The sequence below is a fragment of the Wickerhamomyces ciferrii genome, contig 00178, assembly GCF_000313485.1.
Source record: "Wickerhamomyces ciferrii WGS project CAIF00000000 data, strain NRRL Y-1031 F-60-10, contig 00178, whole genome shotgun sequence".
NCBI classification, from domain to species: Eukaryota; Fungi; Ascomycota; class Saccharomycetes; order Phaffomycetales; family Wickerhamomycetaceae; genus Hansenula; species Hansenula ciferrii.
Window position 1 is genome coordinate 52,587 of NW_011887562.1, and position 12,798 is coordinate 65,384.

Consider the following 12,798-nt stretch of genomic DNA (forward strand, 5'->3'; position numbering starts at 1 on the left):
CATTATACTTGTTCATAGTTTTAGAAATACAAATCATGTTTATAATACAGATACAACTTTCCATTTGTTAGCAATTCCAATAGCCCTCTATTTTAATTACTTTATGACCAAAAAGAACCAATGTCAAGTTTAGACCATTTTTTGCTTAGGTACAAGTCAATTTAATAAAACCATTAGTATTAGTTTCTTTCCATTTACTTGATGCTTCACTTTTGGTTTTTCTTCCAGGTTGTTTTCTCGAGGCTTTTACAACTGGCTCTTTAATATTTACAATCTTTTTAGGTTGTGCTTTTGGTTTATCTGATTTGGGCTTCACAGATTTTGATTTTGATCTAGACTTAATTGATTTCGGTCTCTGAGCTATAGGCTTTCTAGCAACTTTAGACTTTCGAAGTTTAGATTCTTTAATTAAAGAAAGCTTCTTTTCAGTTTCTTGATCTTTGGTTTGTCCTTTTTGTTTCTTTGATTTAGGAATATCTTCATCCTCATCTCTGCTTCGTTTCTTAGTCTTAGTCTTTACAGCTTCTGCTCCATCTTTGATATCTGTATGAGATTTCTCTTCAATCTTTGGAGCTATTAAACTGAGATCAAATACCGATCCTGCAACTAAACGATTAATTTTTTCGTCAATTGATTCAATTGGTTGCTTTGTCTCTTTTTTATCAGCATTCACAATAACTTCAAGAGATGTTTTTGTGATTGTATCGATACCAACATCCTTTATGACAACTTTATCAGTTTCAATATTATTTAATGATATATTACCCATTTGAGTTGCAAGATCCAAGTAATCAAGCTCTAATTTTTCATCCTTGGTAATGGATGAAAGGCTTTCATATCTTGCTTTATTAGCAGGTCCAATTAATGGGTTGAAATTTGGTTTTTTAAGCTCTGACATTCTCAATTGTTTCTTTTATGTGTATTATGGTATAGAGTTAGTAGATAAAAAGGTTTGAGGAATTCCTTTCGAATGAAAGTTTTTATACTTTGAAAGTCGTATACCTCATCTAATCCCTCATTTGAATTATCTGTTGTGTTAATAACTAATATTCTCTGTATTTAGGTGCTCTTTTGAAAAGAACTCGCTACTATTAAATATCTCATATATATGTCTCACTCGGCCGAGAAGTGTGATGAAAATAGTATATTCTATTTTTTGACAAGTTATTGAACATTATTTACACTAATAAAAATATTTAAGCATATAAAAAGCCTCGAGTCACAGTTCTAACTCATTAAAAAGCTCAAATTTGCAATTTTATTTTCACAGAATTTGAAGTCTTGCGATTTTTAACTTATAATAAAGTTTTTAATGTCAACAGAAACTAGAATTCATAAATTTTCAATTTTCAAAAGGCGAAAATAGAGTAAATTTAAACTCTTATGTGGTAGATAATCCCAAAATATTACAGAGTGAGCAATTCAAAAGAGAATAAAATGAATTCTATCTCCTTTTAATACACAAATTTTCTTCACTATATTGTTGACTCGCGGATTCGTTTTATGTGTCTATGTATTATCTATCGGATTTTGTCGGACTACTTTGGAAGCTAATATAACATATAGAGTCGATTTTAACGAAAGTGTACAAGTACAGAGGTAATTTAATCTCATAATATATATGGAACTATGTCTGTAAGATAACAATAAGCATAAAGTAACCCTTATATTTCATTGGAATTCTTAATGAATAGCTCAATTTTACTCGTTTAAATATCTCATGTTTTGTCCACAAATTCAGATGAGGTATTAAACTGAGTATGCGAATTAGTCAATTAAATTAGAGCACTGAATATAAAAAGTATAAATAAACCTATTTCTCCATTTTATTTCAATTCATTTCACCTCTGATTGTTTGTTATATTCATCTACAGAACACTCCTTATCAAAAAAACACATAAGAACATACATATATAACAAGTACATAACAATGATTCGCTCTCACCAAATCTTTGAAAAACTTTTAAAGGTTTTCAATAAACTTGAAAAAAAAGCACCATGGATTAGAGAATGGTTATGGCATGAGATAGATCCTAAGAGTCCTTTACCACTTTTTAGGAACAGGGATGTAGTTGCTATTTACTACTTAAGGCCAATATTGGTTGCTTATTGGAGGTTCAAAACTTTATTCTTTCCATTGATGTATTACTTCAATTCAATCTCAATGATGGTATCTAACATGGTTCAGCTATCAGCAAGTAATCTCTCAAATCTTCTCAAAGGAGACCAAGAGCCTGTAACAATTAGAGAGGAGGAAGAAGGATCCTCAATTACTGGTATATTTCCGTTAGAGATATGGGAAAAGATTTCGAAAAAGGGTAACCTTGACATGAATAACTTATTACAAGTGAATAGTGTATTCTATCATCATTTTGGGAGAATGAGGTATAAAGAATTTGAAAGTGTTCAGCTCTTGCTAGTGCTTAGTACTACAAAAAAAATGAGAATGAGCGATGAATGTTTCTTAAAGTATGGTCCAGATTTTCCAAATCGACCATATGAAAGCTATAAGATCTATGAACGTCATCAAATAAGCTCAAAGTATGAGTATGAATTTCTAGATGTCAGAACCAGTCCAAAAGAGGATTTTTTGGCATATGAAAAATCAGATTCTATTATTATTTCTTCAAAAAAAGATATTGATTTCTTCATTGAGAACATCTTGACCAATCCAAATTCACCGTTGAAAAGATGCATAAAGAACCTTTGTATGGATGTTTCAATTTTAGACGGCTTTGGAGAGCTTATAACTTCACAGAATTCCAACATCAATCACTTTTTAAAAGAACTATCAACCCAAGGATGGTTGAACTGTATAAAAGCTGACTTGCCCGCTGTGAATGTTACAGAGTGTCATGATTACTTTAGTGGTTGTAGATGGCAACCACATCTTAGATCTTATAGCAGTCTTGGATTGTTTGCTCGGGGCCTTGAAGATTCAAATGGGAAGTTTCCCAAGAATGTCTATTATAAAGAATTGATGCCAGTTTCTGGATTCTTTGATCAATATAGTAAAAACGACAGAGTATCACAAATAGGATTCACTAAGGAGAGTCAAGTTTTGGAAAACAATCCATTTTCACGTTTCCTCAATTACTGCGATGGGGTTCCGCCGATTATTTATGATATGAAAGTTATACGAAAAGCAGGTAATATGTCTTTAAGTATAGATATAACAAATAGAGGATTTCTGACCGAGAAGAATGTTGAGTTGTCTTTCTACAGATTCATGAATTTAATAACTTCAAAAGAAGTTTGTGGTGATATAAATTCATCATTTTCAATTTTAGGTATGAAAGATAGCAAGCTAGAAGTACCACCAGATGACTTCCCATTGCTTGATAAACTTGTTGAATACGAGCCACAGATTGTCTTGATAAACAAACCAGCAACTAATGATACCTAAAAAATGTTTAATAACTTAATCTATATATATAGAAGACTGCTTCAAAGCTCATAATATATACAAAATTTATAAAGTTCTGTCATTTTCCACTGTGTAGATATAAGATTGGCGAATATGTACTTTGGAGATAATTAAAGTTTTAGAACCTCCTTCATAAAAATCCAATATAGTTGACAAGATTTCCAGTGGCAATTATTCTTTTAAAATGTATTCTTCACCAATACCAAAGCTTTAGAGACAAAGCAGAAAGGTGTTAGAAATTGGGCTCTTCATCATGTCAACTGATCATCTCATCCAGGTTATATTACTACACACAAAGACATTTGAACTAAAGGATGTTTATGAGTCTAATTTAATCAAGGTTACTGCAAGTTTGGTTTTAGATGATCAAAAGAAGCTCAGAACCAACTTTGATGAGATCATTTCCGTTTCTACAAATGAAAGAATCAACTCTACCAAACTAAATTGGTTAAATAGCCACATTTACAATCTTTTAGGTAAGTATCATAATTATTTTAATCATCTACATGTTTTTTTGTTTAATCAAGAATATTCAGCTAATTAGTTTTAATAATAAGATCGTATAGGGGTATCAATGACTAAAATTAAAGAAATTGGTGTTCCAGCTGTTCTAGATTTACTGAAAGAAGATGTCAATATTTTACACAAGACCCCAGCCATAGTTGAAGTAGATCTAACTTTATTTTTACACGTTATGGAAAAAGTTGATTTGAAATTTGACATATATCAAAGATTGAATGAGATCAATGATGACGTTGCAAATGACTTCATAGCCAATTCGCCTAGTGCGTTGAGTAATGAAACTCTAGACCTAATCGACGAATTATACTCCAATTTATTTCATTATTTGGATTTGGGTATTCAAAAGAAGCTAGTCAAAGATCAAATTGAAGGAATATCTGACAAAAACTACCAGAGAAAGGTATCGAGAGTTTTGTACGACAATATATATTGTTACTTGAAGGATTTGGAATTATTAGATCTATATATACCTATGGTGAAGAGATTAGATAATTCACTTGCTCTTCTTTTACAGTCCCATATAGAGTCATTCAAGAAAAAAATAGAAGAATCCGAGGACAATGCACAAGAAACTGTTGGTAATGGGGATATTACGCATTTTGATGAAGGTGATTTAGCAGTTTTGTCGTTAGGTAGACAACATGTATCTCCAAAAGATCAATAAACAAAAGCTTCAACTGAGAATCTAGCCTAAACAATCGCTATTTATGAGCTTCAAGATTAGCTATGATATTTGAACAATTCAAATTTTATTTTCTTCTCCACTACCACCTTCCACTTTTCAAATTTTAATAAATATTTATGGCAATATGTCAGATATTGATATTCAGATCATGTTGATGCTGTAGTTCCAATTGAATTTCGACGCAAATGATAAAATAACTTCCCTGAATAACAACTTGAATTCTTCACGAAACATCAATATGGTATCATAGTAATCACTGAAGACTTCAAAGCTTCCCAAATTCCAACTAACTCCCCTTTAAAAAGTTTGTTGTATTATATAGTATACATAATCATGTAATTCCCTCACTATACTATGTATTGACTCGCGAATTCGTTTTATGTCATCTATCGGATTTTGTCGGACTATTTTGGAAGCTAATATAACATATAGAGTCGATAAATACAAGTATACTAGTACAGAGGTGACGGTCCACGGAGCTTCATATATGAGAGTAAATTGGTGAGTACTACTTTCATATATTGATACATTTTAGCGGTAAATTGGTGAGTAAATTACTTTCATATATTGATACATTTTAGCGAGATCATGGAAAAGGTCTCAAAATTAGATCAATAGTGTTGTAAAAATTGTATAATGACTAATGACTACAGACTTTTAATTCAACCCTTTGAAACCTTTTTTGAATCAAGAAAGAGAGGAAATAAGAGAGCTATCACAAAATGAAAGGAAAAAACTGTATCCAATCGTGAAAACTCTCATATTTGACCTCATGTTTTGCTAAAAAATATTGAGTTGAAAGATGAGATGTTCAAACTCATGAGTATGCGTTAATTAAGTGAGATCACTGAATATGAAACGTATATAAATAAACCTATTTCTCTGTTTCATTTAATATCTTAAACTCTAGTTCTTTAATTTATCTACAAATACTTCACAACAAAAAGTTATAACAGAACATACATAACAATGATTCGATCACACCAAATATTTAATTACTTTTTGAAAATCACGTCAAAGATCCAATATAAATATGCATGGATTGAAAAATGGATATGTGAACAAAGAGATCCTATTCGCTTTCCATATAGTACAAATAGGGATATGATTGCTATTAACTACTTAAGACCAGTATTGGTCGCTTATTGGAGGTTCAAAACTTTATTCTTTCCTTTAATATATTACTTTAATTCCATCTCAATAATGGCATCTAAACTGCTTCAGCTACCAGCATTTATTGTTTCAAGTTTCTCCAAAGAAGAAGACCAAGAGCCTGTAATTATTAGAGAGAAAGAAGAAGAAAAAGGATCTTCAATTACTGGTACATTTCCATTAGAGATATGGGAAAGGATTGCTAGAAAAGGTAATCTAGACATGAATAACTTGTTACAAGTGAACAGTGTATTCTACCATCATTTTGGGGACATAAGGTACAAAGAATTTGAAAGTGTTCAACTCTTGCTAGTACTTAGTACTACAAAGAAAATGAGAATGAGTGATGAATGTTTCTTAAAATATGGTCCCGATTTTCCAAATCGACCATATGAAAGTTACGAGATTTATGAAAGACACCAAATCAGTTCAAAATATGAGTACGAGTTTTTGGATGTCAAAACTAGTTCAAGAAGTTATATATTGACATATGAAAAATCAGATTCCATTATTGTATCTTCAAAAAAGGACATTGACTTCTTTATTGATCACATCTTGACTAACCCTAATTCAAGATTGAAAATATGCATAAAGAATCTCTGTATGGATGTTTCATTTTTAGACGGATTTGGAGAGCTCATAACTTCAAAAAATTCCAAAATCGATCAGTTTTTGAAAGAAGTATCAGCTCAAGAAGAGATAAATTGTATTCAAGTTGACTTGCCAGCTGTAAATGTTACAGAGTGCCACGATTACTTTAGTGGCTGCAGATGGCAACCATATATCCAGTCTTATAATAGTTTTAGCTATTTTGCTCGGGATTTTGATGATTTCAATGGAAAGTTTCCCAGAAATGTGTATTATAAAGAGTTGATGCCATTGTCTGCAATTTTTGAACATTACGGTATAAATAATAGAATGTCTCAAATAGACTTCACCACAGAAAGTCAACTCTTAGAGAATCATCCATTCTCACGCTTCATCAGTTACTTCAATGATATTCCAGCTAGATTTCATTACACCAAAAATATACGGAAAGCAGCTTTAATGTCATTAAGTATTGATATAATACACCGTGAATTCTTGGGTGAACAGGATGTGGAGATGGGTCTCCGCAGATACATAAATTTAATTACTTCAAAAGAGGTTTGTGGTGATATAAATTCATCTTTTTCAATTTTAGGTATGAAGGATAGCAAGTTAGAAGTAGCTCCAGCTGATGATTACCCAAGGGATAATAAACTAGTTGAGTACGAGCCACAGATTATCTTGTTAAACAAGCCTTTGATTAAAGCAACCAGTGATGTTTAAAAGACAATTATTCGTTTGAAATATATTGAAAACTCTATAGATTTCTGTCATTTTGTAGCGTGTAGATCTGACCGATTGGCGGCTAATCTAAACTTTTGATTTAAAGTTAAAGTTTATATAACTTGCAATATGAAAATGAAAATTATCAGGGAGCTTTTCAGTGGCAATTTCTTTCATTATGATTTATCCAATATCAAAAAACTAGATATCAGCGGCAAGATAAGCTAAGATCTCAATGTCTACACAATTTAAAAAAGGCTTCTTTACCAAAAGTTTCAAAATTGACAAGCTGATTTCCAAAGAGGGCGATGTCAATGTTACTGCTACTTTAATATTTGAGGAAGATAAGTTAACTACAAAAATTGACAAGGTTTCAACTATCACAGCTGGTAAAATAGCTAATTTAAGCTCTTCTAAGCTAAAATGGTTAAATGATGAAATTCCACAAAGATTAGGTATGTACAATTATAATCATAGTAATTTATTGGTACATTTGCATTGAAACTTTACTAACCGATTGTATTCATTTAGAACGCGTTGGTATTAAATCAAATGATTCACAGAAAATACAAGAAATTGGACCTCTTAACATTATTCAGCTATTTGAAGAAGATCAACAACAAAAAAGTTTCCAAGAGAATATAAATTCATCTTCTATAGATCGGGAGGATATTTATTTATATTTAACCATTTTAGAAAATATTGATTTGTGCAAAGAAGTCTATATGATATTACAAGAGATAAAAAATGAAACACTTGCAGATGTAAAGGATATTTCCCCAGAAGCATTAGAAAACTCAACTTTGGATATGATTGATGACATATTCCATTCAGTCTTTGAAGATTTAGACACTAAACTATTGGAAGATTTAGTTAACCATAAACTCCACCCCTGGTATACTGCACAGGTTAAAAGAAAGATATCTCAAAAAATCTTTGTGATTCTACAACAATTAGATTTAACAGAGATTTATCTTACTGTTGAAAAAAGATTGGATACAAGGTTTTCATTAGCTTTACACGAGAAGGTTGAATCTTTTATAAAAAGATTAGAATCAGATGATGATACACTTAAAAAGATTGATGAAATTGAAGATACATCTACTGATATTATTAAAGATTTATCTAACTTATCTTTTAAATCCTCTGCAAAGGATAAATGATTAAACAAAAACATCAAATGAAGATTCACCAGATTACCATATTGCTAATTATCATGTGCTTTAATACCTATTCTATTTGCACCCCTCAATGCTTCACTTTCTTTTACACTTTTCACTTTTCTCTCTTTTAATTTCAATAAATATTTATGGTATGTCTGATATTGATGATGCTATAGTTCCAATCTTAACCCCCCTGGTTAGCAGAATGCATTATTCTTGAGACATTATGGACACCACTGAACACAACAAGGCTTCTCGTTTTCAACTAAAACCTGTTTAAAAAGTTTGTTAAAATTGTAAATTAATTTGGTGCTTATACCCTCGCGAATACGCGAAAATATTACATAAGCGATGAGCTCAAATTTTTTTTCATGTATAAACAAATTAAATTAAATTTGAAAAACCCGAAAGTATAACAATTTGATCCATCTAAATCTTTTGAATCTAATAGAAATCATATTTTCAAAGATGTCATTGAAGACCACATATGCTAATACAGAACTAACACCTTTCTACGTTGGTGGTTCGTTAGCTTCATTATCTTCAGATGGATCTATTCTTGTATCTGCAGTTCTTGAAGATGTTGTTATAACAAATTTAATAACTAATGAAGTTCAAGAAAAATTAGAAGGTGATGGTGAAATTATAACTTCTTTAGCAATAACACCAGATGGGAAATATGTTTGTATGATATCTCAATCTCAACAGTTGAAAGTTTATAATTTACATGAATCAAAATTTATTAAAAATTTAAAATTATCTTCACCAGTTTATGTTTCTGATGTTGATGAAACTTCTACTTTATTAGCTCTTGGTGGTAGTGATGGTGTTGTTCAAGTGTTTGATATTGAAAATGGTTATATTACACATTCTTTTAAAGGTCATGGTTCCACAATTTCTTCATTAAAATTTTATGGTGAATTAAATTCATCAAATTGGAAATTAGCAAGTGGTGATACAATGGGTATGATTAAAATTTGGGATTTAGTTAAAAGAAAACAAATTGTTTCATTACAAGAACATAATAATGCTGTTCGTGGATTAGATTTCAATAATGATGGATCAATATTCATAAGTGGTGGTCGTGATGATGTTTTATTAATTTGGGATACAAAATATTGGAAATTACGTAAAACTATACCGACAAGACAACAAGTTGAAACTGTTGGTTTTATTAATACCCAAGATGGTGAATTATGTTATACAGGTGGTGGTGATGCAATTTTCAAAATATGGAATCCATCAACTGGTGAATTATTTACACAATCTAAGAAACCAATTGAAGAATTAATGATTATTGGAGTTTTACATACTGATAATGATGTTATTTATTTAGTTTTATCTGATCAAACATTATTTGAAATTGATTTATCAACATTAGAACAAAATGAAGAAATTATAATTTCCAAGAAAATTGCAGGTAATCATGGTACAATTGCAGATATGAGATATTGTGGTTCAAATTTAAATAAATTAGCATTAGCAACAAATTCTCCAGGCTTACGTATAATAGATCCATTAGGAGCACCATTAGAAGTTGAAATCATTGAAGGTCATTCAGATTTATTAAATGCAATTGATGTTTCATCAGATGGATTATGGTTAGCAACTGGTAGTAAAGATCAAGAAGCAAGATTATGGAAATTTAGTGAAGATGAAGAAGAATGGACATGTTTTGCAGTTTTTAAAGGTCATGTTGGTGGTGTTTCAGCTGTTGGATTACCAAGATCAGAAACTAATGGAATTGCACCAAGTTTCTTATTAACTGCATCAAATGATTTAACTATTAAGAAATGGAAAATTCCAAATCCAAAAAATTGGAATGGTGAAATACATGAAGTTCGTGCATCTGAATATACAAGACGTGCACATGAAAAAGATATAAATTCATTAGATATTTCTCCAAATGATGAATTTTTCTCAACTGCATCATATGATAAAACTGGTAAAGTTTGGGATTTAGAAACTGGTGAAACTATTGGTGTTTTAAAAAATCATAAAAGAGGTCTTTGGGATATTAAATTTTGTAAATATGATAAAATTTTAGCTACTGCATCAGGTGATAAAACTATTAAAATATGGTCATTAACAAATTTTACATGTTTGAAAACTTTAGAAGGTCATACAAATTCTGTTCAAAGAGTTGAATTTATAAATGATTCTAAACAATTAGTATCAAGTGGTGCTGATGGATTAATAAAGATATGGGATCTAAGTACAGGTGAATGTATTAAGACACTTGATGCTCATGTTAATAGAATTTGGGCTTTAATTGTTAAGAATAATGGTGATGAATTTATAAGTGCAGATGCAGATGGTGTTTTCCAAATATGGATTGATAATAGTGAAGAATTACAAGCTAAAGAAGAAGAAGATAATAAATTGAAAATAGAACAAGAACAATCATTACAAAATTTTATAAATTCTAAAAGATGGGGTGAAGCTTTCCTTTTAGCATTAACTTTAGATCATCCAATGAGATTATATAATGTTTTAAGATCAAGTATTGCAGGAAATAATTCAAAAGGTGAATTCATACTTGGTGAAGAATTAGATCAAGTTATTGGAACTTTAAATGATGAACAAATTATTTTATTATTTAAAAGAATTAGAACATGGAATGTTAATGCCAAATTTTTCCAAGTTTGTCAAAAACTAATCAAGATATTATTATTAAAATTTAGTGTTGAAAGATTAATTGAAATTCCTGGATTAGTTGGATTAATTTCAAGTATTATTCCATATAATGAAAGACATTATGAAAGAATTGATGGATTAGTTGAACAAAGTTTTATATTAGATTATTCATTAGAAGAAATGAGTAAGATATAGATTGTTAATATATGCATATAGTCATTGATGTGTGTTGTAGATAATATTAAGAGCATATTACATCATAATACCACAATTTTATCTCATATGAACAATCCATTTCCATTCTATAGATCAATATGATCTAGGCTTTGAGATTTATTGATTTCAATCAATAATTGAAACTTCAATTATTCCAGAAATCAATTTCAAAACATAAGACAAGGCCAAAGAGAACAGATAACAAAATTTAAAATCAATTCAAAAACATAACTTTAAATCAAAAGGATTCAAAATCATATTCTAAATCAATTTATAAAATTCGCATCTTCTACAATAAAATGTTCATTGGATCGCCCAATTATTACGAATAGAAATCATAGGTGGCTCTATATTTAATTGAGCACTATAATGATTCCCCAAAATGTAAAGCAAATTGCTTTAAATTAATATATAAACAAAACTAAAACTAAAACCAAAAAACAACAAATGTACAAGTGAAAATTCATAAAGCATCATGATAGTTTAGAAAAGACAAATCTATTCATCACTGATAACACCTTTTTCACTAACATAAATACCATCCAAGAATTTTCTAATATCTTTATTTCTAACTCTACAAATTTGTTGAATATCAGCAGCATTTTGTGAAACATCTTCAACAGAGTTACCTAACAAGACAATTTCATCCTTTTGATTAGCAGAAAATTCAACAGAAACACCTTCTTTAACAGGAACTTGTCTAATTTGTTTATCACCCAAGAAATTTCTAATTTCAATTAATTTTGAACCATCATTTTCCACAACATTAACATTAATTGGGAAATGTGCATAAACATATCTTAATTTATATTTATAACCTTTAGTAACACCAGTAATCATGTTTGAAATTAATGATTTAACAGTTCTTAAAGCAGCAACATGTTTTCTATCACCATTATGAACAGTAATTTTAATTTGTTTATTTGAAATTTTGGTAAAAGTAATATCAATATGTCTTAAATTTTTAGTTAAAGTACCTCTTGGACCAGTAACAGTGATGATTCTTGATTTGATGTTAACTTTGACACCTTCTGGGATATCTAAGACTTGATCAGTTTTAATGTATTTCATTTTGGGTACTGGATTGGTATTATAATATTCAAAGTTTCAAACTTGGTTAATTAGAAAGAATAAAAGGTGAAAAGTTTTCAAAATGAAAAAGTTTATGGTGTATAAAAAAAAATTGTTTGGAACAAAAAAAATCGCGAATTTGAGGAAAAAGGAGGGTAAATTACAATCTCGTGAATATTACATAAGCAATATAACCAAAAATGTTTTGTACTCATTTTATTTCAATTAATACTCAACAAAATCAGTAAAGTGAGAGAATATAAGCAATTGAGATGGTTTCATACATTGGTATCCATTTGAGTTATATAACACTGTTTCATCAAAAAATCATCAAATTGTATGGTAATTTACCACCACTCTAAGCCCTGTTTCACTGAAACCAAGCTAATTTCTTAAATCTCAGCTGATGCATGATATACAATCTCGGAGTCATGAACTTGTGAACTTGTGGGTATAAAAATATGAAATGTGGTGGTTACATGATCAATTAATAGTTTATCCATTTCTCCATTGATGGATTATTTCATAGCAATTGCTTAGCTTTTGATAGCAATTGTTAGATAGGTGAACTGGTAAAGTACTAAAGTTTGTACGCTAAATTATCGTATGTTATT

General features: G+C 29.9%; 7 protein-coding genes across 7 annotated transcripts; 5 read left to right on the forward strand and 2 right to left on the reverse strand.

Moving 5' to 3' along the window:
• Positions 1-145: 145 nt before the first annotated feature.
• BN7_4583 (uncharacterized protein) lies at positions 146-898 on the reverse strand (the record flags this gene model as incomplete). The annotated part of the gene is made up of 1 exon (XM_011274816.1): positions 146-898. One exon carries the CDS (start codon positions 896-898, stop codon positions 146-148), a length of 753 nt encoding a protein of 250 aa, XP_011273118.1.
• A 1,032-nt stretch (positions 899-1,930) lies between these two features.
• Positions 1,931-3,406, forward strand: BN7_4584 (uncharacterized protein; the record flags this gene model as incomplete). The annotated part of the gene is made up of 1 exon (XM_011274817.1): positions 1,931-3,406. One exon carries the CDS (start codon positions 1,931-1,933, stop codon positions 3,404-3,406), a length of 1,476 nt encoding a protein of 491 aa, XP_011273119.1.
• A 274-nt stretch (positions 3,407-3,680) lies between these two features.
• Positions 3,681-4,613, forward strand: BN7_4585 (uncharacterized protein; the record flags this gene model as incomplete). Its single annotated transcript, XM_011274818.1, has 2 exons — positions 3,681-3,903; positions 4,018-4,613. 2 exons carry the CDS (start codon positions 3,681-3,683, stop codon positions 4,611-4,613), a joined length of 819 nt encoding a protein of 272 aa, XP_011273120.1.
• A 990-nt stretch (positions 4,614-5,603) lies between these two features.
• On the forward strand, positions 5,604-7,097 carry BN7_4586 (uncharacterized protein; the record flags this gene model as incomplete). Its single annotated transcript, XM_011274819.1, has 1 exon — positions 5,604-7,097. One exon carries the CDS (start codon positions 5,604-5,606, stop codon positions 7,095-7,097), a length of 1,494 nt encoding a protein of 497 aa, XP_011273121.1.
• Positions 7,098-7,332: 235 nt separating this feature from the next.
• BN7_4587 (uncharacterized protein) lies at positions 7,333-8,260 on the forward strand (the record flags this gene model as incomplete). Its single annotated transcript, XM_011274820.1, has 2 exons — positions 7,333-7,552; positions 7,629-8,260. 2 exons carry the CDS (start codon positions 7,333-7,335, stop codon positions 8,258-8,260), a joined length of 852 nt encoding a protein of 283 aa, XP_011273122.1.
• A 468-nt stretch (positions 8,261-8,728) lies between these two features.
• Positions 8,729-11,092, forward strand: UTP13 (U3 snoRNA-associated protein UTP13; the record flags this gene model as incomplete). Its single annotated transcript, XM_011274821.1, has 1 exon — positions 8,729-11,092. One exon carries the CDS (start codon positions 8,729-8,731, stop codon positions 11,090-11,092), a length of 2,364 nt encoding a protein of 787 aa, XP_011273123.1.
• Positions 11,093-11,611: 519 nt separating this feature from the next.
• BN7_4589 (60S ribosomal protein uL6) lies at positions 11,612-12,184 on the reverse strand (the record flags this gene model as incomplete). The annotated part of the gene is made up of 1 exon (XM_011274822.1): positions 11,612-12,184. The coding sequence occupies one exon, from the start codon at positions 12,182-12,184 to the stop codon at positions 11,612-11,614; it is 573 nt and encodes a 190-aa protein (XP_011273124.1).
• Between the last annotated feature and the right edge of the window lie 614 nt (positions 12,185-12,798).